Here is a 26,392-nt window from a genome sequence, read left to right on the forward strand (position 1 = left end):
GAGCACCATCTCTTGGCTTTGGGAGTATGGATACGATGTGACCAACTGCCTCCCACTCCTGCTGCCACACCTTCCCCACCATGATAGACCTTAACCCTGAGCCAAAATAAACCCTTTCTTCTCTGAGTTTCTTTTGGCAAGGAGAAAAAGAATTTACCACTATTGAATCAGGACTGACTGTACTGTATTTGATTTACTTAGGTTTTGTGGTGCCGGGGCTAGAACCCAGATAGGCACACTGCCACTGAGCCTCTTTGCCTCTGTCCAAAGTCCTTTAACCACCCGTTGAAAGAGTTTTGTCCAAGTCATGTGACCAGGCCCAGGGAGTAGGACTCCCACCAAGGAATCTGAGGAGGCACACAGTTCAGCCTGCTCACTCCACACCACCGGATGTCAGCCTGTGGACCTCCTAAGGTTTTAGAGCTCATCTCCAAAACTTTTAGCTGTTACCTGGAGGCTTTTGTCTGTGTCTTCCATGATGTCCTCGATGAATGAGCGAGTAGGAGAGTGTACTCACCCGTGCAGTGGGGGGGGGTTGGGAGGGCGCTTAGGCAGCAAGGCAAATATCGCACTAGAATCTTGCACAGTGGGGCAGACACACCCTGTGTTGGTTATTTTTACCTTTGTTGTGACCAGATGCCTGATGAGAAGCATTTTCGTGAAGGGGAGGTTTGTTTAGATGTGTAAGGATAATGTCTATCATAGCAGGCAGGGGTGTCAGCTGTGGGAGGCAGCTGACCACATGGCTTCTTCGGTCCAGAACCTAAGCCCACTGGATGGTTCTGCCCACAGTTAGGGTGTGTCTTTCCATCTCAGCAAACCTAATGTAGGAAGTCCCTCTTACACTTGCTCAGAAGTTTGTTTCCGTGATGATTCTAAGTCCCACCAAGTTGACCCTTAAGATAGACCATTGCACAGCCGTAACACCAGAGCCATGGTGCTCTGGTTGGGCAGGTAGAGCAGGCTGCTTCTCTGGAGAATTCTACAGGCCATGGGGCGAAGGGGTAGAGCTTTATAACAAGGCTCCTCTGAGGAGCTAGTAACTGATGCTGTCTGGCTCCCGTGTCGCTGACCCTTGCCTCCTCTACTCAGTTCAGTTTCTAGGGGGCTAGTGCTCTTCTTGACAAATTTGACTGCTGTCCTCCACGTTTCCCAGGAAGCGGCCCTCTATCCTGTACTGGGACCTTGACCTGCCTTTAAATACCTAAACAATGCCCTGAGGGCATTGGGAAGGAAAGGTCTTGCTGCTTTAAGGACCAACCAATTTCATACATTAGAGGCACAAAATGAACTACAAAAGAAAATCTCTCACCCTGTTGATTTGAGATTCCCTTAGGAAGGAGAACTCTGTGCATTTTAAACTAGAAATCGGTCTGTGAACCCCTGAGATTTTTGAATTGATCCCAAACGCATTGTAGCCATTGCCTGGACTGTTTTATCCGTATCTTTCCTCAAAGGTCACCTTTTGTGCCCCAGTACATGAATGAGTATGAAACTGTGCCCCTTCCATGAGGGGCGTTAGGTGACAAATAAGCCAGTTCTGGGTTTTAGATGTTCCTAGAATGCTCTAGTAGCAAAATGCTTCTTCTTTGTAGAAATTCTTTTTTTTCCGTATTAGAAGCTGTCCAGCAGGGCTGATGCAAGAGGCCCGCAACGAGGGTTGACCCTTCCTGGCCTGGGAGGTTACAGCTCTGTGTGTGCTTCTGAGCATAGCTGTACCAAAGGCAACTGCCCAGGGTAGCACAAAGCCACCCTCCCTCTCTGCGTCACCCTGCCTGCTTCCTGTTTCTGAGCAGACCTATTTTGCAATCTGGTCCTGAGGAGATCCAGGGACCAAAGACTGTTCCCGCTCCCCAGAATGAAGCCAGACAAAATGCAAGGCCTCCTATTCTGTTTGAGCATGGGCTACATGACGAATGGGTGTTTAGTGTAAGTGTGCCCTGGGTAGCCAGCAGGATGTCCACAGAGCAACTTCTGTTTCCTACTTACCTGAAAGTGAATGTGCCCAGTTGTCCTCTGCCCTGCCCGGGAGTTAATCATTAATGTTTCCCCGGGGCCCCTGTCAGGTGGCCAGTTGTCTGCTGTTCCCATGGAGCTGCACCACATTCCTTATTAGGGTCATGACCCTCCAGGTCAGGTCTCTGGCCTTGGGATCTCAGGACCCTGCTGCAGAGAACCTTGCAGCTGATTTTCCTCCAATCATCCCACTTCCAGACCCAGCCTTGGGCCTCTTTGGACCTGTCTGGTGGAGCCCTTCTTATTAGGTACCTGCCTGTTTAGTCATGTCTTCTCAAAGTCAACATGAGGGTACGTTATGGGGTGTCTTTGTGGATGAAGAGGTTGCTGGTAATGGCTTGGATTGGGGAGCCTCACCTCATTGTCCTCCCTGCCTTGGTCTGTCAGCTCTGTTCTTGGAACCAGGCTATGGCTTGCTCCCAACATCCCCTACTCCCATTATCCCCCCTTTATTATGGAAAGAAGATGGGGGTGGGGCGTTAAGCTCACCTCAGAGTTCTGGTTTATGTCTACCTTGCAGCAATCAAGCATTTAAAACAGTACATTTCCAATATCAATACTTGTCACGTCTGCCCAAATCTGACCTGAGCCATCCCCACAGGCCTGGGACTCTGGGCTCTGTCCCCACTTGCTGGTAGTAGCTGGAGTTGACACTCCACTGCGGGCAGATTCAGGACCCATGCTCTGTCCATCTCTCCCTCACTGCATCCTGCCAGCTCCACAGCCTTGCTCCTGTCTGACTGTGTCCATCGAATGCCCACCGTATCCCAGATGATGGATGGACAGCAGCAGATGAGACACATTGAAGAACCAGTTGCCACAGGCATGTGGGTTCATCTGGGAGCTGTGAGGCAGAGAACTTTTGAGAGAGCTGGTCAGAGGCCAGAGGTTGGGTCTGATGGGGGAGGGAACCAGGGTTGTGGGGAGGGTTTGAGATGGACACAGGTATTTGCTTCAAGCTGTTGGATGCGGTTTCAGGCAGCTGAGAGGGGAACACACATAAAAGGGGCTTCTGGTGCGCTGCCTTCCTCTCCACCTTCCAGGGCAGGACTTCTGAGGACTGGAAAATCTCATTTGCTCCAGGCTTGGACAAAGCTGGTCTGGGCTATCAGTCTTCAATGGGAGCTTGTTCCCCAAGGCTGACTGGGAGTGGTGCTGCGTGCTGTGTGCTGTGTGCTGCATGCTGTGTGCTGTGTGTGCTGTGTGCTGTGTGCTGTGTGCTATGTGCTGTGTGCTGTGTGCTGTGTGCTGTGTGCTGGGGCCAAGGACGAGTGATCCCTTCATGGGGAGCCAATGGAACATCGCTCCGTCTCACTGCTCAGTGTAAGCTTCTGCCTTTGACCTGTTCCTGGACTCCCAGGAACCCAGCCGCAGTCATTGCTCATCCACCACATCTATCTATGCCAGGCCTGTCTTCTTTCTCTGTCCCTGCTGGGATTGAAAGTGGGGCAGCCTCAGGAGCTGGAACCACTGGGGCCAAACTAACACCTGTCAGTACAAAGGACTCTGTGAGATAGAACATGAAGGGCCCGACCTCCCCCAGACATGATAGATTTCTTCTTGCAGCCCAACACAAGTTGTTTTAGAGATAGCCTGCCTACTTGCTCATCCTCAGAGAGGCCCTGGGTGTCCATTCTAGCAGGCTGTGTGGCTGCGGGGCGGGTCCCTTGGTGGTAGCATCTGAGCAGGCTGGCTGCATGGCAAACTACTCAGCCGAAGCCTGAGCAGGCTGGCAGAGTTGCAGCAGGGCCATTCTGCCCTCAGCCTACTCTGGTGCTATGGCACCAGTGTGTGAGCATCTTCATCCCTTTCCTGCAGGCTATCAGCAGGGTCTTGACCACCCTGAGGTAATGCTACCTCATTGACAGTGATACAGAGTCAACAATCCCATGTCCTGTTGGTCGCAAGCAGCTGGGATACAAGTGCTCTGTGTGCCTTGGTTATCGAGCCTGCAGTATTGGGAAGCCCCTGCAGTTCCTGGGCCCACCTGAGCTGTTGCTACTTCTGCTGCTGCCATGGCTGTGGTCACTACTACCCCTGTCACCTCTGCTGCTGTTGTCACAACCGAGACTGCTGTTACTGCTGCCAGCACCACTGCCGAGATCCAGCAAGCAGCAGATCATGCCCCTTCTTTGTGGTCCCTCTACAGCCCCCTCTATGGCCCCACGTGTTGAAAGCAGTAGCCAAAATGGATTGCATATCTGCCGAGAGGTTATGTGCTCAAGTCCAGCTATTAGACAACCACTGGGCGAGTGCCTGCACTATCCCACCTCCATGTATTGAGCATCGCTCCGTGGATCATCAGTGAGCCAGGCTGGGAGTCCTGTGCACACCACTGCTCCCCTGTGCTCCAGCACAAGCTTCTATAAAGTCTGGCTAGGGTGGGTGTTTGCCCTTTCCTGCTCCCAAATCCAGCAGCAGAGTCTGAAGCTGAGCCGGAGACACTAAGAGTAGAAGCTGGAGGAGCCAGGTGGGCCACACTTGGTCTTTTATGTTTACTTCCCAAAGTTAGCAAAAGCTTTCCCAATTTATTTGATTTGACAAAGGAAATACATTCATTAAGAGAGCTTGCCTGCATGTGTGTGTGTGTGCACTGCGAGTGTGCCTCGTGCCTGTAGAGGCCAGAAGAGGGTGCTGGATCCCCTGGAGCTGAAGTTAGAGGGTTACGAGCTGCCATTTGGATTCTGGAAACTGAATGTGGGCCAGGGCTCTTCAACACTGAGACATCTCTCTAACCCCTATTGATCCTTCCACTTACTGGTGACAACAGCCCCCAGGAAGCAAACCCCATGCTAGGGGCCTGCCCTGTGTCCTTTGGGTCTGTATGGGTGGAGGACTCTGTCCTTGCTCCATTGTCCCAAACTTTGTGGACATGCCTCTCTCACTCAGAGGAGAAGCTGGTCCGTGTTCGCCTAGTCTGTGAAGCTACAACCATTTTGAAGTTAAAGAGTACAAGGTTGACTCAAGGTTAATGAGGACCCATGGCTCCAGCCCGTGGCTGTCAGCCTGCCTGCTTGTTAAGTCACCTGGGTGCATTTAAAGTGCAATAGCCAGTTAAATATCAGTTTCTGGCCTGGAACTGGAGGGCTGCATAGCCGGGACGAGAGCATCAATAGCTTCCCGAAAACCAGAGGCCTGCGTGGAAATCACAACACAGTGCATAATTTTCTCATGAGTCAAGCCCTACACCCCACCCCCCTTCAAAAACCATAAATCCAAAGCACTTTGATATCCAAACCTTCCGGAAGAGAAACATAAAGATGAGTGGAAAATTCCACTCCTGACCTCAGGGCCTGGGTTGTAGCTGAAACATGGGTGCAGAGACAGTGGTGTCTCAAACCACCAGCAGACTGCATATGTATGACACACAAAGGAATTCATCTTCAGACCTGAGTCCCCTCCGGAAGACGTTTCATTATGTATGTGCACGTATTCTCAAAACGCAAACAGTCTGATGTCCCTGGGGATGAGGGATCCTTACCTTGTGATAATGTCATGTCAGGTTTGAGTACAGACCCTTGTTGACTCCCACACAGGTGGTGAATGAGGGGACTTCAGCTGGCTCAGTGGTTAAGAGTATGCTTTTCCAGAAGACAGTTCTGTCCCTGCCCCTCACAACCACCTGGTAACTCCAGCTCAGGGGCTCTGATGCCCTCTTCTGGCGTCTATGGGCACCTGCACTCTTGTGGCATGCACTCACAAAGGCACACGTGGTAAGGCTAAGTCTAAAAAGAGGATATTGGATACATATGGATTCACATGAACAAGCAAATGCTAAAAGTTACTTTGAAGCCAGTGCCTAACTGAGGTGGACAGAGAGTACTGGGTCCTTTGACCACAGACCTCAGGTGCCTTGCTGGATCCCTGTATGGCCAAGAAGATGTTGGTAGAAATAATGAATGTGTTCAACTAGTGAATACAGGAAGGCTCATTTGCCCTGAGATAGACAGATTAATTAATTAATAGATTAATCAATAGATCAAATAAATAATTAATTTTGAGACACAATCTCACTATGTAGGCCAGGCTACCCGGAAGTTACAGAGATCTGTCTGTCTCTACTTCCCAAGTGCTGGGATTAAAAGTGTGCTCTGCCACGCCTGGCCTGCCCTGAGATTTTAATTGAGTACCGCATAGGGTGAACTCTGGAATTTTCATGTAACAAACTTTCCTGGCTGTTTGAGGGGGCTCATTGCTGGGGCTGTGCCTGCAGGTGGGCTGGGCAAGAGTGAGGCCCCGGAAGAAACAGTGCCAGGTCCGTTGGGAAGATCCTACTGAAGAAACTCATAGGGAGGAGTGTGATCAGGTGACCTGGGATTTCCGAGAACCCTGTGGGGCTCCTGGGCTCTAGGAAGAGTGACCACTAGCTTCTATCCTTTGGTGTCCTAGGTCAGGGCTGCATCCCTTAACAATTGTGAAACAGTCAGATATCTGGGGTTTTGTTATGATATACCTGAATCAGCAGGCATTTCTTTCTTTTTTAATTAAATGTGTGTGTGTGTGTGTGTGTGTGTGTGTGTAAGTGTGTCCAGGTATATATGTGTATAGATGTGATAGTTGACTTAAATTATCAACTTGATTTAACCTAAAGACATCTAGGAAGAGAGTCTCTAACTCTGGCCCAGGTCCAAGGCCAGTGAGCTGCTGCAGGTACCCCAGACACCTGATGGTGAGGGCTGGTGGCCTTGGTGTGTACAGAGGTGATAAAGGGTGGAGCTGGGTGTACCTTGTCAATACTGCTTCCTCTATAGGGCAGCTGCAGCCTAGTGCTGTTTCGAAGCAGCCAAATGGGCCAGGATTGGGCCTGGGGTAGCTGTAGCCTGAGGCCTTGTAGGTTGACACTGGGGTATGTCCACATGGAGGCAACCGTGTTTGGAATTTTTCTGAAACGTATGGGCAACTGAGGGACTGGAGAGTGAGGAGGGAGTCTGGGTCCCCTTATCTCCGCAAGTACAATCTTGGCCCATGTGCAGTGCTTGAATGAGACAGCACTTGTCCTCTGGAGCCTTGGGGAGGATGCAGAGCAGTGGCCATGTTAGATATGAGGGCTCCCAAGGAGCACCCTGACTCAGGAAGAGTGGCTGGGTGATTGCGTTGATACCCACTGTGTTCCTAAGATTACGGTGAGTCAATCAGTTGTGAAGGCAGGAGACCTAGCTTTGCACATGATGGCCCAGCATACAAGATAGGCAGAAGGTGCCCCTGCTGGCCCGAGGCTCCCTTCTAGACCTGTGCAGACAGGCAGCGCACCATTGGAGTGTGGGAATGTGCTTTCATTCGTAGGCAGACGTGGATTAGCTGTGGGCAGTTGGTTTAGATTCCCACGCACCAGCATCCCCACAGCCACGGTGTGAGTAACTGACAGTGAGCTTAGCTTGTGTTATGACGAGCCTTGTTAGGTATCTATTGTCATCCCTCCTCCCTTTCTTTCCTTACCTCCCTACTTTTTTCCCGTTTAAGCCACTCAAACAGGTGCATACTCAGTTACCCCAGCCATTCATATATTCATCCATCTACACGACAATCCTCCCATCCATCTCTCCTCACAGCATCCATCTGTCTGTCCATCTGTACATTCATACATACATACATACATACATACATACATACATACATACATACATCTGTCCATCCATACATCCACCCATGTTCATCCATTCACTTATCCACCTGTCTGTCCATCCATCCATCTGTCCATCCATCCACCCATCCTCACATCCATCCATCTGTCCATCCAGTCACCCACTCACTAACTCGATCATCTTCTCATCCATAATTACCTCTCACCCGTGCACACACTCACTCAGGCAGCTGTTTGTCTCCCATCCAGCCATCCCTCCATCCACCTGCCGACCTACATATCCCTCCAGCTGTCATCCATCCATCCTCCCCTTTCCTTCCTCCTCTCCTTCCATAGGGAGGGAAACCCCTTTATTGGTATTCTAGATTCTCTGCTTCATGGCTCTGTGAATTCAGAGACAAAAGACAGATCCGCAAAAGAAAAGCAGGTTACTAACACAGGCAGCCCACACTTCCCTTCCTATCTTGGGCTAAGCCTCTGGGAAGAGTGACTCAAAGGCTTGTTCAGAGCTCTGGCCTGGGGTAGCATCTCTGCAGGAGAACAATGAAGATGAGAGAAGACTTGATCTCAGGTGACAGTCTGCGGGATGGGCGGCACAGGGAGGGGAGTGCTGGATAGAGGCCACTCGTACAGCCTGTCCTGTGGGTTCCCCTGGGCTGTCTGTCCTCTAGATGATGAGAATCAAAGTTGTTTCTAGAAGTAGACTTTTGTCCTCTCTAGGAGCCAGAAGGGAGCAACTTTTGTAAAGCGAGGCTCTACTCTTAGGCCGCCTGGGGGATAAGAGTGTCCTTGACTCTGCTTCTGCTTAGTTGCTCCCAGGATAAAATCTTCTTTATGCCAAAGTAACCTGGAATATGTGTGTGTGCATGTGTGTGCATGTGCATATGAGTGTGTGTGCGCATGGATGTGTGTGCGCATGTGTGTGTGTGCACGTACGTGTGAGTGTGTGTGTGCATACACGTGTGTCTCTGTGTGTGTGTGGGGGGGTGACATTTCTTCTATCCCTCTCTCCTCTCTTTCTTGCTGCCTTCTTCTATTAGATATTTCCCGCCTGGGAGAGTAAACTACTCTGAGCACAGACACTGTGCTTCCCGCTTTAGAAGAGCTTGACACTTGTCCTCTTAGGTCAGCCTTTCCAGCAAGCACGGAGCCCTGTGGACCTCAGCATCATCACTCTACCCTCCTGAGAGGTGCCTCCTTCCCATTGATGCCTCCCTGTCGAGATGCCCCTCAAATCTGTGCATCTGGCGGAAAGGACTGTCCCGTGTCTTTCCAACCACAGCGCTATGAGAATCTTTCTCGAGTTTCTTCCTCTGCTTGGAGTCATGCTTGGGGTCATCCATACAAAGCTCGGGTTTATATTTGTTCATAGCCCATGGATAGAGGGGACCATAGCTTGGCCGGATAGTGCCTGCATGACATAGGCCTAGGACATCCAAGCCCACATGGTCTTCACCTTCTGGACAGAATTTTGTTACAGGTGAAACTGCTGTTAAGGTGTGGCACATTTCCTGCCAGGTCCTCAGAAACCCTGAGGGTGAGGGTGGGGGCGGGGGTAGGGAGAGGGGCAGAGGCAGGGGAGTCACCTCTGCAGTCACCAAACACTAGATGACTTTTCCTGGGTTCTGTTGGTATTTTGCTCTTATTCCCCTCTCTGGTAGCCCAGGCTGGCCTCAAACTCATTGTTTTGAGGTTGACTGAACTTATAACCCTTTTGTCTCCACCTCCTAAATGCTACCATTACAGGTGTGTGCTGCCACAACCGGCCATGTCTGTCTTCCTGGTGCTCACCGAAGGCCCTGCTCTGAGGTAGCCACCTCCAACCTGGCCGAAGCTGTCCCTCCATTGGCTCTAAAAAGTGGCTTCCCCGACTTCTGCCTCTGGGGACCCTTGCCTCTCCTGGCTTCAGCTTGCTTAAGACTTGGGTCTCTGTTCTGCTCTTAGACCTGGAGATGATCGTTCTAAGGCTCTCCTCATCTTTCTGTACTATTTTTACTCTGTGCCGCTAGCCACTCTGTGTTTGAAGTAGGGGGTTATTACAGCGTAGCTTGCCGCCTTCTGACCCCGTGCCTGCGTTCCTTCCTCTCCTGCTGCCACTCTGGCCTCAAAGAAAAACCAAAGGTAGCTGTTCCCCCTTTGTGAGCAGTTTCAAAATGCCACTGCGGACATCTGGTAAATTCCCATAGTGTGGCCATTGCAGCTGGGACTCCTTCAGGCCTGCTTCGCCACAGTGTAAGGAATATTCCTGGTCCTGGCCCTACCTGCTGCTTCTGTCCAAGATCAAGGAAGCAGGGGAGGAGGTGCCCAGTTCTTTCCACCTTTAGGGATCTGACATGCAAGCACATGGATGCCGTGGATTGGCAGTCATGTTGGCAGACTCGGAGCAAGTCTCCATGCGCCCCTGGGTTCTCTGTGACATTCATACTTATTTATTCTCATTTCTCTTTCCTTCACAGAGATCCAGGCACCATGCCACGCAGCCCCACATCCAGTGAGGACGAGATGGCCCAGAGTTTCTCTGACTATTCTGTGGGCTCAGAGTCAGACAGCTCCAAAGAAGAGACCATCTATGACACGATCAGAGCCACCACAGAGAAGCCAGGCGGGGTGAAGATGGAGGACCTCCAGGGTAATACCCTGGTGATTCGAGTGGTCATCCAGGATCTGCAGCAGACGGTGAGCTAGCTCCTGTGTACAGCAGCGTGTGCTCCCACATAGATCGAGTGTCTGTGTCTAGCAGCACTGACTGTGGCTGTGGGTGGCTCTGGTCCACCCTGGATCTACAGGCTGGTGTTCTAGACTCAGTACTTTTGTGTAGCTCTCTAACACTTCTTGCCCCTAGCATCCCCTCTTTCCTTCCTATTGCAGCCTACAATATTCATTGAACGCTCTCCATTCATTCCGCATTGCTATAATGAAACCTTGTGGCAGGGAAATGTATAAAGAAAAGAGGTTTATTCAAGCTCATCGGTTCTACAGAGCCAAGGTCACAGGCTATTTATCCTTGGTGGTGGCCTTCTTAGCAGAGTTCCAAGGTGATCCAGGATGTCACAGGCAAAAATTGGAGGGTTGAGGGCATGCCTCTGTCTCATATTTCTCCCTATTTTCCTGTAGCTACCTGGATTTGAGAGTTGGATCTCCCCACTTGACTTCACCTAATTCTAATTGCTCCCCAAAGCTCCACCTTCAAACAACATTGTTGGATTTATTTTCCACCCACTTCATACATCATGATAGAAATTAGATTTGAAGCCTAGAACCCTAGAGAGATACCTAACCCATGCCCAGGCCATAGTAAGCACCTTCTGCTAGGTCAGGCCTCCAAGTCTTAGGACTCAGAGCAAAGGACCCACAGGAGCCTTTCCTGGTCTTATAGATGAGGTTCAATGGTGAGCACACCAGCCGGCAGTGTCTGTGATACCTTAGCAGGGAAGACAGCCCACTGTCCCTGCCTCCTCTCCTCTGCTCACAGCTCAAGTAGGCAGCCTGGTTTCCCCACTCCTGGAGGAAGGGATTCTGGTTTGACTGTACCTCGGTTCCCCCACGTGGCTCTGGTCACTACCTGGTTGTCTCTGAACCCTGGGTTCCAGCATCATTTCCTGAGATGTCCCCAAAGTCCCCAGGTCACTGCTTGCCCATGCTGATTGCCCTGCTCTGACCTGGTGTACAGGCTCCTCCCCCTGGATATTGGCTTTTGGTGTTTGGATTGGGGAGCAGAGGCAATCTGGATGTGATAGATGGCCATGGTTACTGTGTTCAGATGTCACTTCCCAGGAGGTTCCTGGGCTGTTCTGTCATTTGTCTTGACTTTTCTCCTTCCTTGTTCTCTAACTCCTTGGGGCTTTTCTGATGAAACTGGGAGCTCAAAGTAGAGATAAGCCTGACCTCTTCATTCCCCACGAGGGTCAGGTTGTGAATTGTTGGTGCATTGCTGGCCAGGGTATCAGGCTCTGGCTTCTCTGGGGCATTGCACAGGGCTATGGCAGGGCCTTTTGAGAATCTGCTCTACCTCTGATGCCTGTGACAAGTGACAGTGCCAGATAATGACAGGCCAGGAGAAGTGGTGAGGGACGTGCTATGAGATGACAGGATGAAGGAGGTGGAGTAGAGTAGTGGGGTGACAAGGTGGGAGGTGAGGTGGTAATCAGGTGGTGGGATGAGGGATTGGGTGGTGAAGTAATTAAGTGAGGCAGATGGAAATGGGGTGTTGGGGGATGGGATAGAAGGGTTGTAGAGAGATGAGGTGAGGTGTAGAAGTAGTGGGTGATGGGGTGATGGGAGGTGGCAGGGATGGGAAGGTTGGGGAGATGACAGGATGAGGCAGGTGAGGCGGGATAGCATCTCTCTAAGCTCCCATTACCCAGCTCTTGATGGCAAGCTCTGAAGAGGGCTGCGTGGGTGCAGATCAGACACACATGTGTGCATGTGTACACACACACACACACACACACACACACACACACACACACACTCGTGCACACACTATTCATTAATGAACATCACTGACATTATTCATTTGAGTTTAAAAGAAGGAAAAGGCAGTGAGGAAACAATGAGCATTCTTTTTTTTTTTTTTTTTTTTTTTTTGATGTTGCTCCAAGAAACATGGTGTCCAAGGACATCTAGAGGGAAGTGTTATTAGTCCTAGGAAGAGGCCTAGATTTTCTCGTCCCTGTTAGGCCCCCCCCCCGGGCTGTGCTTTTCCCAGGTCACTTCTGGATGAATGAATGAGATTGCTAAAGTGAACTACCTCCTTTCCAACTCCCAGGCTCTTGGAACAGGTTCTCATGCAGACAGACACTTGGGGATTCAGGCTCCTTCACTTGGTAGCCAGGCCTTTCCCAGGGTCCCCCACATCCTCCTGCGTCTCTGTCCTGATGGTGAGAGACGGAAAGGGTGAACTGGGGGAGGACCTCGCTTCCCTGCCTTCCCCAGCCTCCTTAAGGAGGTCACTTAATTGCAGACTGGGCCTTGGAAGTTCTGGTGAGCAGCAACTAGCTATTTATATGTCCCTCTCTCCACCCCCAGCCCATACCCCATCTTCCCTCTTCCTTTGGTAAGGGCTCTATGCAGACTTTGCTTGTCTTACTTAATGCTCATCCCAGCCTGCACCCAGCACCCAAGAGTCACCCTGCCTTTGTTCCCACCCTGCACCCAGCACCCTAGAGTGGCCCTGCCTCTGTTCCTACCCTGTACCCAGCACCCTAGAGTCACCCTGCCTCTGTTCCCACCCTGCACCCAGCACCCTAGAGTCGCCCTGCTTCTCTTCCCACCAGGACACTATATGAAAGGGCAGAGACCTTTGCAGTAGCCTTTTCTTTGCCAGGTTCCTGTTTTATTTGCCCCTGCACTGGACAGAGCTCATAGCTGAAGGCAGAGCCTCCTAGCGAATGTGAGCTGCTGATCCTCACCGTGTGTGATCTGTCTGCTCTGTAAGGATACCATAGTTCCTGTTAAGGCTGAGGTGTGGGTGCTGAGCTCAGGGCCAGTGGCACTGGAAGCCACACCCATGGGCCGTTGTGTCTTCCTAAGGAGCAGTTCAACCTTTCTGCATTTTAGTACCTTGCTGGAAACCTATTTTTAATTAATTAATAATTAATTGACTAATCAACTCTACTTGCTTGCAGCATGGTGTGTGTGTGTGTGTGTGTGTGTGTGTGTGTGTGTGTGTGTGTGTGTGTACAAGTCAGATCCCCTCCCCTGCTTTGTTCATCTCTGTAAATGAAAGTATCTAGGAATTATAAAGTTGGGTTGTTCTTGTGCTGGGATCCCACAAACCCTGAGAGGGGTGAATGCATGTTAAAAGTTTCCTTTATTGCCTTTGGTTCAGATATGCATTTTCCTCTCTGTCATAGTTTGGAGCCAAAATTGTTCCTCCTGATTCAGCTACTAGACTCTAACTGTTTTTGTTTTTGTTGTTGTTGTTAAATATTTGGAAATAGGGTCTAGGATCTCACGTAGCCCAGGCTGGCCTTGACAAAATCACTAAATAGGTGAGAATGATCTTGAATTCCTGATCTTCCTACCTTCAAATCCTACATGCTGGGATTATAGGCATTCACTACCATACCTGGCCTTTTTGTTTGTTTTGTTTTGTTTTTTTTTTAAGATTTATTTATTTATTTTATGTGAGTGCACTGTCACTCTCTTCAGACAAACAAGCAGTGGGCATCAGATCCCATCAGAGATGGTTGTGATTTGCCATGTGGTTGCTGGGAATTAAACTCAGGACCTCTGGAAGAGCAGTCAGTGCTCTTAACTGCTGAGCTATTTCTCCAACATACTTTTTTGTTTTTGTTTGTTTGTTTGTTGAGACAAGATTTTTCTGTGTCGCCCTGGCTGACCTGAAACTTGATCTGTAAACCAGGCCGGCCTTGAACTCAGATCTACCTGCTTCTGCCTCCCAAATGCTGGGATTAAAGATGTGCACTACCACAATCCTGCATGGTTTATGTGGTGCTGTGAGCAGAAGCCAGGGATGTGTTGGTCCATAGCTCCTAGAAAGTGTTTACTTTTTATGTATTTATTTTTATTATGAAGTGTGTGTGTGTGTGTGTGCGTGTGTGTGTCTGAGAGAGAGAGAGAGAGAGAGAGAGAGAGAGAGAGAGAGAGAGAGAGAGAGAGAGAGAGCGCCAAGCCAGTGCATGCTCAGAAAGGTGTCTGTGCAGTCAGAAGAGGGCAACCTTGGAGCCGGACTTGCATGCAGTTGTAAGCTGTCTGACTTGGGAGCTGGGAACTGAATTCAGGGTTTTTACAAGAACAGTACAATCTCTCTAGCCCTAAAAGGGGTTATTGTTGGTCCTTCCTGGAAGCATGGCCTGAGATTTGCCTGTTGTTCCTTGCTAGCTAGTTTCCTGGTGTTCTGTGGCATTTCCCGTGTTGCTCTCCTGGCTCCTGGCTCTGTCAGGAGAGTCAGCTAGTGTCACTCAAGGGTGTCTGTTCTATGTCTGATCTCAGTCCCTCTCTATTGAGTTTTTCTGGGTCTTCCTATCAAGCATTTGCTGGAGCCCTGTGTCCCCAGGATTCTCTGATCTGGAGTATAGTCTGTTTTCATAGCTTCGCACTCTCTGCTTCTGACAAGTATTCTCTGGAGCTGTTGCTTGGGATGTGTTTTGGTGTCTGGTTATTTCCCTCCTGAGTATAATGTTTTTTAAGACAGTCCTTCCTCTGTGGGGCGAGTTTTCACATAGAACAGAGAAGCTCTCTCCCCACCATTCTTTTCTCTGCCTTCATGGTTGCCTAAGTCATCTTCCCTGCCTAGCCCACTCCAGCTCTGTGACAGCAGCTCTGTCCTTCATGGGGCTAGAGCACAAATGTGAACCCTTTTACCTCTCTTGAGAAATTAGATGTATCATCAGTCTGCTTGTCAGTCTGTCTGTCTGTTGGTGTGTCAGTCTTTCTAGAGGGCTGGGCAGGTATCTTTTTTCCCCCTCCAAATATTATTTAAAATGCTTTTCCTTGGGAAGCCCCCTGAACCAGACTAAGTTTCTTCATCACTGATGGACTCCCCCACCCCCATCACTCAGTGAAGAGCCCAGCCTAAAAGGGTCTCCTCACGGCTGGCTCCATAACCTAATCTCCCACCCAAGGAGGGGAAGAGAGCCTCAGTAAGAGGCATGCCTACCTCTGAATCTCACAGGTCATTGGTTCTGACTGTATGTAGTGCCTGAGTCCTCCTCAGGTATCTTCTAGACTGGTTTCTGTATTTTAGAACATTTAGTCTGACTTAGCTGATTCCCAGAGACTGTCTCCCTCAGTGTTGGCCTCCAACGTAGAGAGCCCTTGACCCACCATCCTTCTTTTTTTTTTTTTTTTTTTTAATTAACTTGAGTATTTCTTATATACATTTCGAGTGTTATTCCCTTTCCCGGTTTCCAGGCAAACATCCCCCTCCCCCCTCCACTTCCTTATGGGTGTTCCCCTCCCAACCCTCCCCCCATTGCCGCCCTCCCCCCATAGTCTAGTTCACTGGGGGTTCAGTCTTAGCAGGACCCAGGGCTTCCCCTTCCACTCCCACCATCCTTCTGAGTCCTCCTTCCGTTACAGTGTTTTAGCTGGTTCGTCTTTATTTCCCAGAACTGCCTGTTGATATAGGTGTGTATGCTAGGGACTGTAAGAGCACTCTAGAGTGGCAGACCTAGAATCTAAACATCAAAGCCGGGAGGGCGGAGGGGATGGTGAGGATTAGGCTGCTGAGAGCAGGTACAAACCATAGTATACCTCTTCGCTGCTGGGGTCTCTTCCCAGGATGGGTGGGGCCCGTTGTACCCAGGCAGGATGTAGCCTTGCCTTGAGCGGATCCTGGTAGGACTCATCCCTGCAGATATGTCCCATGAAGGAGGAATCCCAGGGTGCCATAATTATATCAGAAGGAGTTGGATGGCTTCCGGAATGTTGACCTCAGGCCAGACACCATATTAAGGTCTTGAGTGTGTTCTGTGGAGGGAGTCCTTATAACAACCTTGAGCTGGATAGCATGTCTGAGCATCTTTGTTGAAGGTTAACACATCTATGGAGAGGACCAGAATCTTAGATGTCCAAAGAGAACCTTGGTGGTGCACAGCTGGGAGGAGACAAAACCATACAGCCTGGTCACCAGGGAGGTTCAGGATGCGCTCAAGTTTTTAGTAAGGCTCTTTGATTGCACATGAAGTAGGTTTTCTTGTGACAGTTTTGTACACACATGCAATTAAATTTGTTTTCATTCATCTTCTTTCCCACCGTCCTTCCCTGCCCCCTCTATCTCTTACCACTTGTCGTTTGATGCCCCATCTATGTCCCCTACCCCCTCTACCTTTCCCCATTGTCTTTCCATGCCCCCTTCCCTCCCCCTCTACCTTTCCCCACTGTCCTTCCCTGCCCTCTCCCTCCTTCACCAATCCTCACTGTCCTTCTCTCCCTCTCCCCTCTCTCTCCCTTCTCTTCCCCCTCCCCATTTCCCCTCCCCCTCTACCTCCCCTCACTATACTTCCCTGTCTGTCTGTATCTTTGTTGGTCTGCTTCCTCCTTCCACATAGCCTGTCTTCTCCCCACTCACAGTTCCCTTCCTACTTCTTCCCCCCTCACCACACATTTAAATCCAGGTTGTTCACATGAGAGCAGACATGAAATATTTATCTTTTTGAGTCTGGCTTGTTTTTGCTTAATGAAACAGTCTCCAGGTTCATTCATTTTCCTGCAAATGTCACGACTTCATTCCTTACGGCTGTTTAAGATTCCGTTGCATGCATACACTGTATTTTCTTTATTCATGCCTCTGACATCTATGTGAGCTGCTGTGAGTAGTGTAGCAGCAAACATCCCAGTTTGTTTGAAGGAACATGGAGGATCCGAAGGGAGCTGGTGCGAGACAGAGCAGATGGTCTAAGGTCTGAAAACCTGCTGAACAAAAGGCCTGTGATGTGCCCACTGACTGCCAGGGACCCAGGCCTAGTTTACATATGCAGCTGGGTATTCAATGTAGGAAGGTAGCTGGTGAGCAGCTTGTGCGGCAAACACTCCTGGGACCACTGTCTGGCCTTGCTGTTATCGCTTTGTGTGTGCTCCTGCCCTGGGAGGTCCATTGAATTATCCCGGCTGCCACAGTGTCCCTCAGCAGCCAGGATGAGTTAGGTGACTAAGGAGGGTTCACAGGACTCTGTGAGTATAAGCCTAGTGTGGCGTCACTTGAGTAGCCACAGCCCCGACATCTGGCAAGGCCAAGCTCCATGTTCCCTGCCTGCGTTGGCCAGTTCCTGGCTGGTCACCTTCGCTGAGGTACAGGCCCATTTCTCCCACAGGTCTTGCAACTGCTTGTTTGCACTAGTTACTGGGCATGCTGGGAAAGGCTGCCCTGGTCACCTAGTACTGAAGACCCGAAGGGCAATAGCACTTTGTAACCGGAAGGGCCCCCTCAGGAGCCTAATCTGTTCTGGAACTTTCTAAAGACCATTTCACTTCATTTTGTTCAAGACAAACAAAGCCTCTGGAGGCAGAGACAGGCAATCCCACGGGTATGGGTTGTCAGCAACAGAGCGGACATTGTTCCTGCGTGCCGTCCCTTGCGGGCTAAATCCTCTGTCTAGCTGGGGACATGACACAGTTCCTGGAATTCTGCCCGGAGGAGCTGAGTGGAGCTGCCAGCCAGCTTGCCCCAGGGGCCTCCAGTGCCTACACACTGGGTGGTGGAGCCCGCAGAAGCTGTGGGGCTGTCCTTCACTGTCCCATGAGGCACAACCCTGCTGTCTTCTGCTGCCTGCTATTTCTGAGCTCACAACTAAAGTGAGCCTGGGCCAGGAAAGCCTTGGACAGTACGGACAGGGCACCCTTGGAGCCCTGACTGAGCAGGGACTGGGTGGTGGGTTTAAAGGACAGGGAGGAGTTGACAAAGGGTGCCAGGAACCTATTGAAACATATTTCTGCATCCTTCAGAATGCGGTATACAACTGGTACTGGCCATTCAACGTGGCCTTTTAAAAAGTGGCATGTGCCCAAATCAGTACCAAGCCAAGTGGGAAGTGGGCTCTTCTGTTATATTTTTGGAGATCGGTGAATGAGGGACTGGGTACAGTGCTGGCTGTGGCCGAGCTGCAGGGCAGCAATGATTGAACCCACATTTATCCCTGGGAGGTGGCAGAAGAGCAGTGTGGAGTGGGGGAGGGGCTCTTGAGGGTTCCCAGCAGCAGCCCCTCAACCTCCAGGCAGGCTTGGCACCAAGAGCTCAGCCAAAGCTATCAGTCTAAGCTACTCTCTTCCACTCCACCACCCTGGCTCATCTCCTGGCAGCCGCTGCAGGGAAACGAGGCTGGCCCCTTTTTCCTTAATTAGTACTTCCATTTATGACATAGATGTATCTTCCTATGGGTTATTTCATTTAGCAAAAAGCTTTTCCTCTACCACCCTGACCCCCTTAAAGACAATTTATTGCAGTTCATCCTTCCTTTCTCTGTGTTTGACTCCTTCTCTCTCCCTCCCTCGCTCGCTCATGTACCTCCCCGAAGCCACTGCTCCAGATTTGGCACTCCTAGAAGTCCTTTCCTCTCCATCTCAGCATCCCTGCCTCCTCCCAGCCCCATCAGCGACCATCTATCACCCGCTTCTGAATGATCTACCTTAATTTGCCTGACTCAGAAACATCCTTGACCGTTATACTTGTCATTGAGGTTGAACTGCAGCTCCAGGCACAGTGCGGTCATCTCCCTCTTGTGCTTTTGGTCACAGGCAGGTGACTGTCCAGCTGGCCTTACATGTATGAAATCTCCTGTGCTTTTGAGTACCAGGGGAACAGAGCTTGCTATGAAGACACTTGAACCCGTGTCCCTGTCCGGTAGCTGCGACCATAGCGACCATCCATGGTGAGAGAGAGTGCAGGAAGGCTGGCACACAACTGAACGCCTTGACCAGCTGTGTGAACATTGTTCTTGACCCCCATGAGAGGAGAGAATGTGATACTTCATCCACGGCTCATGGTGTCTGTGTTTTTGGAAAACAGGTATGGCTGCTGAAAGGTGTTAGGCACGGTGGCACCTTCATTCCATGTCAGGAAGGTTTGTTCTGGATTCTTTAATATGTGCTGCCTAGGGGATGCTGACGCCATATGGTTCACCTGCCATCTTGTTCCCAACAGCATCGTAGCACTAGTCGCTAAATTTTGGATTAATGATTAAGTAAGTGTCTTAGCCAAGTCAGGTCTTACCAGGCCTCCACCAGAGGGGCTAGGTCTGCAGTGCCTTGCTCCTTAGCCAAAGCTCCTAGTCCTACCGTCTATCGTGGATCTAAGCTTACAGCATAGCTCGCACCTTGTAGCTCTCTGTTCACCATTCCCTGTCTCTGATTTCTGTCAGAGGCTCTGTGTGCAGAATTCCTTTCTCTGAAACCTTGGCTCTCCCCTGTGCAAGTCAGTATCTTCCCTCCCCAGCTCAGGCACAGCTGACTTCTTACACCACCCATCTGGCAGGTATCCCTACTGCATTCTCTGCCTGTAACCCCCAGCCCACCATCACCACATCCCCAACATAACGACTTCTATCAAGTGTGAGCTCACTCCTCCTGGGCACTCTGTGGCAAGCCCGGGGGCCTCTGGCTGAGTCTGGGTGCAGCCTGGGACATAGCTCTTCCCTTCCTCCTCCTCCTACCCACACACTTAGCCCAGCTCTGAGCATTTTCTTCAGCCAACTTTACCTTTAAAAAGGATTGCCCCCCTCCCCAAAGAGTCAAAAGAGCTTTATTGATTTATAGTTTTTTATAGATCCCAGAGTCTGTTTAAAGGATTCAGGTCAACAGTTTCTAGTGAATTTAGCAACCTGTGTGCCCATTGGCTTCATCCAGGTTTGGCACACTCCAGCACCCCAGAAAGATTCCTAGTGCCTGCTGCCAGTCTGACAAGTGTGTCTACCTTTTATGCTTGTTTTTCTTGTTCTGGACTTTCCTATGTAGATCTGTGTCTCCCTTCTTTACCTGTGTGTTTTGCTAATGCAGCCACATCTAAGACAGCCTGGCTGGAGGGAGTGGGCTCACTTAAACTTTCTCTGTGAGTCAAGGAGGGACATTTGAGCTGAACCCTGGGTGATATGTTTTCTTGGGAAGATGTGGGTATCCAGAACTTGCTAGGCCCAACCAGCTATGACTTGTGTATTGAAGCCACAGAGGTGGCCATGTGCCATGATGCAGACTGTATAGCTGAGGGAGACACGGCCAGGACATGGTGGTGTTGGTGGCCAAGTGAGTTCTGTTCAGAGCATGTGATTTCACTGAATTTGTGCTCATGGCTTTGGCTGCTGTGGCAGGAGGAAGGCTGGAAGAAGAGGCCGATGGGAGATCCTGGGGAGAAGGAGAAACGGCAGGGAGGGGAGCTGGGTACAGGGCTGGCAGGGGAAGGAGGGACTGCAGAGGTTCTAGGTGACAGGGTCAAGGACAGGAAGGATAAGACCAGAGCTCCAGACTACAGAGAGTGCTGGGTGGAGGGGAGGAGTTTACAGAGCCCTTAACAGTGACCTGCCAATCAGTTTGAAGTAGAGAGCCCACATGTCATGGATGTTTCTGAGAATAGGACCACCACCCTATTTTCTTTCTTTTTCTCTCATTTGTGTGTGTGTGTGTTTGTGTGTGCTTGTGTGTGTGTGTGTGAGATGTGTGATATATATGTATGTATATGCATACTTGCATGTGTCTGTGTGAATTGGTGTGTTTGTGTGTGTGTGGTGGCCAGAGGTTAATGTAGAGACTCATCCGTGATTGAATCTCTCGCACCTTGTTCTTTGAGGCAGGGTCTCTCAATCAAATCCAGATCTCACCTATGATATGTCTAGGTCTGCTAGCAGCTTGCTCTGGGGATCTTCCTTCTGAGGGTGAATTATAAGGTTCTGGGGATTCAGGCTAGCATTAGCAAGAGCTTTAGCTGCTCATTTCCTCCGCCTCCATTTTTTTTCTTAAAAAAAAAAAAAAAGAAACAGAAAACAAAACAAAAACAACCTGTCACAATTCACAGAAGTGCACCGTTCACTCATGGACAGTATGTGCTTCCGTGAACCTTAGGGTATTCACAGGTGGGAGGCATGGCCCCCTCAGTCACAGAGTTTTCTTATCCCTGGAGGAATCCATGCTCCAGCTGTCCCCTCATGTATTGCTGGCTCTTCCTGCACTGCACGTGCATGGTAAGTGGAGTCACAGGGATCTATGGGCTGAGGGGTGGACACCTGCCCTTTAGAGTCCTCTCTCTCCTATTGGGGACATATCTGTCACCTCACATCTGTACATACACCAACACTCAAAACTCCACTGGGGCCCTGGTTTGTTTCTTGTTTTTAATTTTTTTTTCAGATAAGCTCTTTCTATGTAGATCAGATTGGAGGTTCCAGCAATTCCCCTGCCTCAGCCTTGTCAGTGCTGGGATTGGAGGAGAAAGCCGCCATACTGACTGACTTCTTAAACATTACAAATGTAGTCTCCCTGTTCAACTCAGAAGTGCAGAAAGGTTCTTCTGAACCAAGGGCTATACTTCCCTTTGCCCATCTCTCTCAGAATGGACTTCCCTTGTGTAGTTTAAAATAAGTTTTTATTTGTATGTGTGTATTTGGGCCATGGCATATGCGGGAGGTCAGAGAAGAACTTGTGGAAGTTAGTTTTCTCCTACTGTGCAGGTTACAGGGATTGAACTCCAGTCATCAGGCTTGGTGACTCAGCCCTACTCACTGGTCCGGAATGCACTCTCTTTTCTACTTTCGCAGCGCTCACCCAAAGGAGGTTTATTCAGGACTAAAGGCCTGACCAGAGATCACTGGCATGTGGGTTTGATTAGGCACATTTTCTGCTCTGAAAGAAAAGTCACCCAACAGGACTGACAAGGTGCTTCATCTCCGTAGCCAACCTGACTGGCTTTGGAATCACTTGGGAGACTCACCTCCTGGTGTCTGTGAGGGCATTTCCAGAGAGGCTTAACTGAGGTGGGAAAACCCCTCTGTATGCAGGCAGCCCTGTTCCATAGCCTGGAGACTGAATAACAGGAAGAGAGTGAGCTCTCTTTCACTTCCCTCTGTCTCTGCTTCCTGACTGCGGATGCAAGTCGTGCTGCCATGCCTTCCCGCCACGGGGGACTGTGCCTTCACTCTGCCAGCCAGAAAAACTCTCCCTTCCTCGAGCTGCTTTTATCTCATCAATGAAGAAAGCCACAAATGCAACTGGATAGTAGAGGACATTGATAATGGTCCTCATTCAGAGGCTTGGAGTTCAAGGAACCAGTCATAACTGATACCCATCCATCTAGCCAGGCCCCAGGAGGCTGAGTACACCTGAGGGCCTCGGAAGCATTTTACTCCTCATTTAGAGAAAACGTCAAGAATAATAAATATCATATGGGCTCCAGGGTGTCTATTACACAGATCTATGACCACAGAAAATCTTCAACTTTTTAGTGATAAGATTAAGCCTCACTGGTTCAGTCAGCCTTTGTTGTCCTCACTTTTAGTCCCTTCCCCCTCAGGGACAAAGCAAACACTGTCATGAATTCAGAGTCTCCCTTTCCCCCTCCCTCTCCCCCTCACTCCCCCCCCACCTCTCTCTCACACACACAGCAGTTTTGATATACATCCCAGGTTAGCCATAAACTCACGGTCCTTCTGCCTCAGTCCCCAAAGTGCTGAGATCACAGGACTATGTCACCATGTTCTTCCCCTTACGATCCGTTACCTACACACATATCCATCCACCAACCCAATCAGCCAGCCTTATCTTCCTGACCATCCATTCTTCTACCCACTCCCTCATCCCCTCCTTCATGCAAACATTCAATCATCTGTCTGTCCATCTATGGTTTTGCAATATAGAAACCTGTGCTTAGGATTGTGTGTCTACTCTGAGTGAGCACCCAGTGTGCTTTGTAGTGGAGAGCTGGATTGCTGCTGAGAGAGACTGAAGGCAGAGTCTGGTTTTCTTTGTGGTTTCATTAACTCATCATGGAAACTGAAGGAAGCTCCCATCCCCGTCTTTTCTGCAATTCTACCATGATGATCTGTTTCCTTGTGCTTCAGCGGAGAAGTTCCACTTCAAAGCTTTTGTCAGGAATTTGGTGCATCGTAAGTTGTTTGAAAGAGATCAGACAGAGGTCCCAGGGCCCTGCCATGCAGGGAACCAAGGCAAGGCAACCTTCATCCTACTGGTCATTATTCTTCTCTCGTGACTTGATTGCGACAGGTGGAGAAGGGCTTGATATTTATATCGAACACACTAACTAAAATTAACTGAGCCACACCTCTTCTCTGTGTGCTAGCATCCTGTGCTGCCCCTTCCTCTGCTAGATATCAAGATGGAGTTTATATGCAAGGTCGGGTGACCTTAGCTCGAAGGGATCTCTGAGCCCAGACATAATCAGCCAGCATGGTTTGCTTTTCTGCTTAAACCTCATGGTTAATTCCCATTTAATTCCATTTGAGAAAATAACTTCTGGGAATGGCTTGGAATTACCAAAATTCTACACAGAAACTCAGTAAGTTCCACATTGGGGTGGAATGCTGAGGCCCAGATGTCATGCTAGCCAGCAAAGAGCATGTAGCACCTTTCTGCTGGTTTTCCATGGTAAAACACCAGAAAGGTTACCCCTCCTTCATATTAAATCTGAGGGCAGGATTGTCTCCTAAATATCCTTGTTGTCAATATATTTGTATGTGAGGGTACGGTCAAGAAACCGCTGAAATGGCTACTCCATTAGAGGGAAGGTTTTAGTATGAATGAGACAGGGAAAATATCCAGAGGCTCTGCATGAATCCAGAGCAGAGAGCAAAGACAGCAAACTGGACTGGCTAGGGCCAGGGAAGCAAGAGAGAAGATAGCACGAGATAGAGACTAGCAAGAATGCAAGAGAATATTGAGTAATAGGGAAGTAGTGATATCAAGGAAGCAAGAGGATAGCAGGCGAGAGGCCAGCAGAAGTAGCTGGGTTATGAGGAGGATGAGTAGCTAGGGGAGAGAAGTGTGTGAGCTGGAGGGGATTGAAGAGAAGAGGGGAGGGGAGGCGAGGGGGAGGAGGAGGGAGGCGGAGGGAAAGGAGAAGAGGAGGAGAGGGTAAGGGGGAGGGGAGGGGAGAGGAGAGGAGGTGAAAAGGACTGGAGTGGAGGCTCTGAAATGTATAACAAGGACTTGTGAATAGGGACTGAGGAGCTTGGCAGCCAGCATGGGCTTTGATAACGCTACCTCAGATGCATATCAATGGAGAGCCCTGTCCCTTCTCCAAGGGAAATGACTGCTTTTAGGGACAGAAAATACATTGCACAGATTTCTGAGGAATGCTATCTTTTATCTAACAGTCAGAAATCCTTCTATAATCCAATTTGAGCCCATTCCTGGATATGTGGACTTCCTGAGGCCTTAGGGTATTATCAGAAATTTTGAGTTGCCAGATTTGACTGGGGAAGTTGGGGGTCCCCATAGGGTTCTTAGTTGTGTTAATCAAAGAATTTAAGAACAGACTCAGAAAAAAGCTGGAGGTAGATCCTTTTTGTTATCTGTAAGAAAAACCCTAGGGCAGGCAAGCTATAAATCTGGGCCCTTGCCAGGAAGATGACAGAGAAAAGGAAGGCGAAGATGGGTTGTGCTGTTTGTAAGCAGGCAGTGTAAGAAAAGAAGGTGTGTAATGGTGGGGAGGGCTTCAGAGAAGGAGTAAAAAGGTCCAGGATTCTGCAGACAGCTCACTGAGGCTCTGACCATAGTCCAAAAGAAAGAGACAGGGGAAAGAAAAGGGAAACATATTTTTCCAAATCAGGGCTCAGGTGAGCAGACCTAAGAGAACCTAGGAACAGCACAGAGAACAGGGATTCTGGGAGAGAACATTATATCATCTCATTCTAAGGACAGTTATTCCTCCCATCTCTTTGTCATGGCAGATGAGCTTTGACTGGCTGGCTGGTTCTACTGGATTAACGTTGAGAACAGCAGCATGTCTCTACCTGGAGGTAGATCCCATATTCAGCACCAGAAGGAAACAGCTTCTCTTTAATGAGCTCCCCGTACCTCTAATAATTGGATTTTCAGGATCCTCTCATCTTGTCTCTGACTCGGTTTCCCAGCTTGGTTATTCCCACCTCATCTCTGGTGGATGAACTCCCTTCCTGCCTCCCTGCCCTGCCCTGCCCCCACCCCACCCTTTCCACAGTTTCCTGCCTGTGATTTGTTGCTGCCTGTCCTGCCTGCCTCTTCCTGATTAGCTTTGGTTTCTTTCCCCCCACTCTGTGTGAGTGGGAGGGGCTTGCTGCTCCTCGCAGTTGTGTGGCTCTGGAACCGTGTAAAAGGTGGGGAGTGTCCCACCTTGGAGTCAGGGGCCTTGACTGTTACCTTAGAACAGCAAGGGGGAGCAGGATACATCGTGAATGCTCCTGACTGCCCAACTAAGGGCCATCTCCCCACTTCAGTTTATTGCTTTTACACTGACTACTGTGTCCTGGGTCTGACCGACGACTTTGTGATATCTCTGCCTGAGAGCGGCTAAGGAGGAAAATTAACTCATCTTCAAGGAACACACGCGCCCTGGCGGGTCGGAGCAGTGCTTCCCAGTTCAGTCTCACCTCGGCAATAGCAGCGGCTTCACCTCAGCATCAGATGGCTGCAGTTAAGCCTCTGCAGCTGGAAATGGTCTGATTGGAAAAGGGAATCCACTGCCACGATCTCCTTCATTAAATCCTTAGAAGCATGCGCCTGGCCCTTGGACTTCAGCATCACGGCGTTAGCCTGCCTTTCTAGGTCAAGGTCATCAATTTTCTTTAAAGCCCTTGCTTTAAGCTTCAGGTGTTGCCCTAGCCATGTTTGGGCGAGGACTTCCGCAAGTCTCCGCATGATTGATGGGCTTTTGCTGAAGACAGATCCCAATTCGTTTGGACAGTGGCCTTTGTGACCCAGTCACAGCATGGGTTGATTTTAGGTTGCTGTTTTTCAGAGGTGCAGACTGTGCAGAGTTCAGATGGCCATCCAGGAAAAAAAATCCTCCTCAGTGTACTTACCTCAGCTCCCACCAAGCCCATGTTCACCACAGATCACCCAAATGCATTGTGCCAGCTAGGGAGACGGCTCAGTTGGTAAAATGCTTGCCTTGCAAGCTCAAGAATCTGAGTTCAATCCCCATCACCACATTAAAGACCAGGTATGGTGGTACACTGTTGTAGACACCGTTGTAATCCCAGTTTCCCAGTAGGCAAGGACAGGTAGATCCCTGAAGCTCACTGCCCAGTCAGTATCGTCCAGTCAGTGAGTTCTAGGCTAGTGAGAGGAATTGGTCTTAACAAACAAGGTGAATGGTACCTGAGAAATGACACGTGAGATTGTCCTCTGGCCTCT

General features: G+C 49.8%; 1 protein-coding gene across 16 annotated transcripts in view; it reads left to right on the top strand.

Annotated features, from left to right (window-relative positions):
* Nucleotides 1–26,392, top strand: part of Shank2 (SH3 and multiple ankyrin repeat domains 2) — a 445,157-nt gene that overhangs the window by 43,639 nt on the left and 375,126 nt on the right. For all 16 annotated transcript variants that reach the window (XR_005490582.2, XM_063274304.1, XM_063274282.1 and 13 more), the window contains 1 exon segment: nt 10,054–10,273. Coding sequence is in view for 15 of the 16 variants with exons in the window: in XM_063274304.1 (XP_063130374.1) it covers nt 10,067–10,273 (207 nt within the window). In the remaining variant the exon portion in view is untranslated.

This window comes from Rattus norvegicus, chromosome 1 (assembly GCF_036323735.1).
Source record: "Rattus norvegicus strain BN/NHsdMcwi chromosome 1, GRCr8, whole genome shotgun sequence".
NCBI classification, from domain to species: Eukaryota; Metazoa; Chordata; class Mammalia; order Rodentia; family Muridae; genus Rattus; species Rattus norvegicus.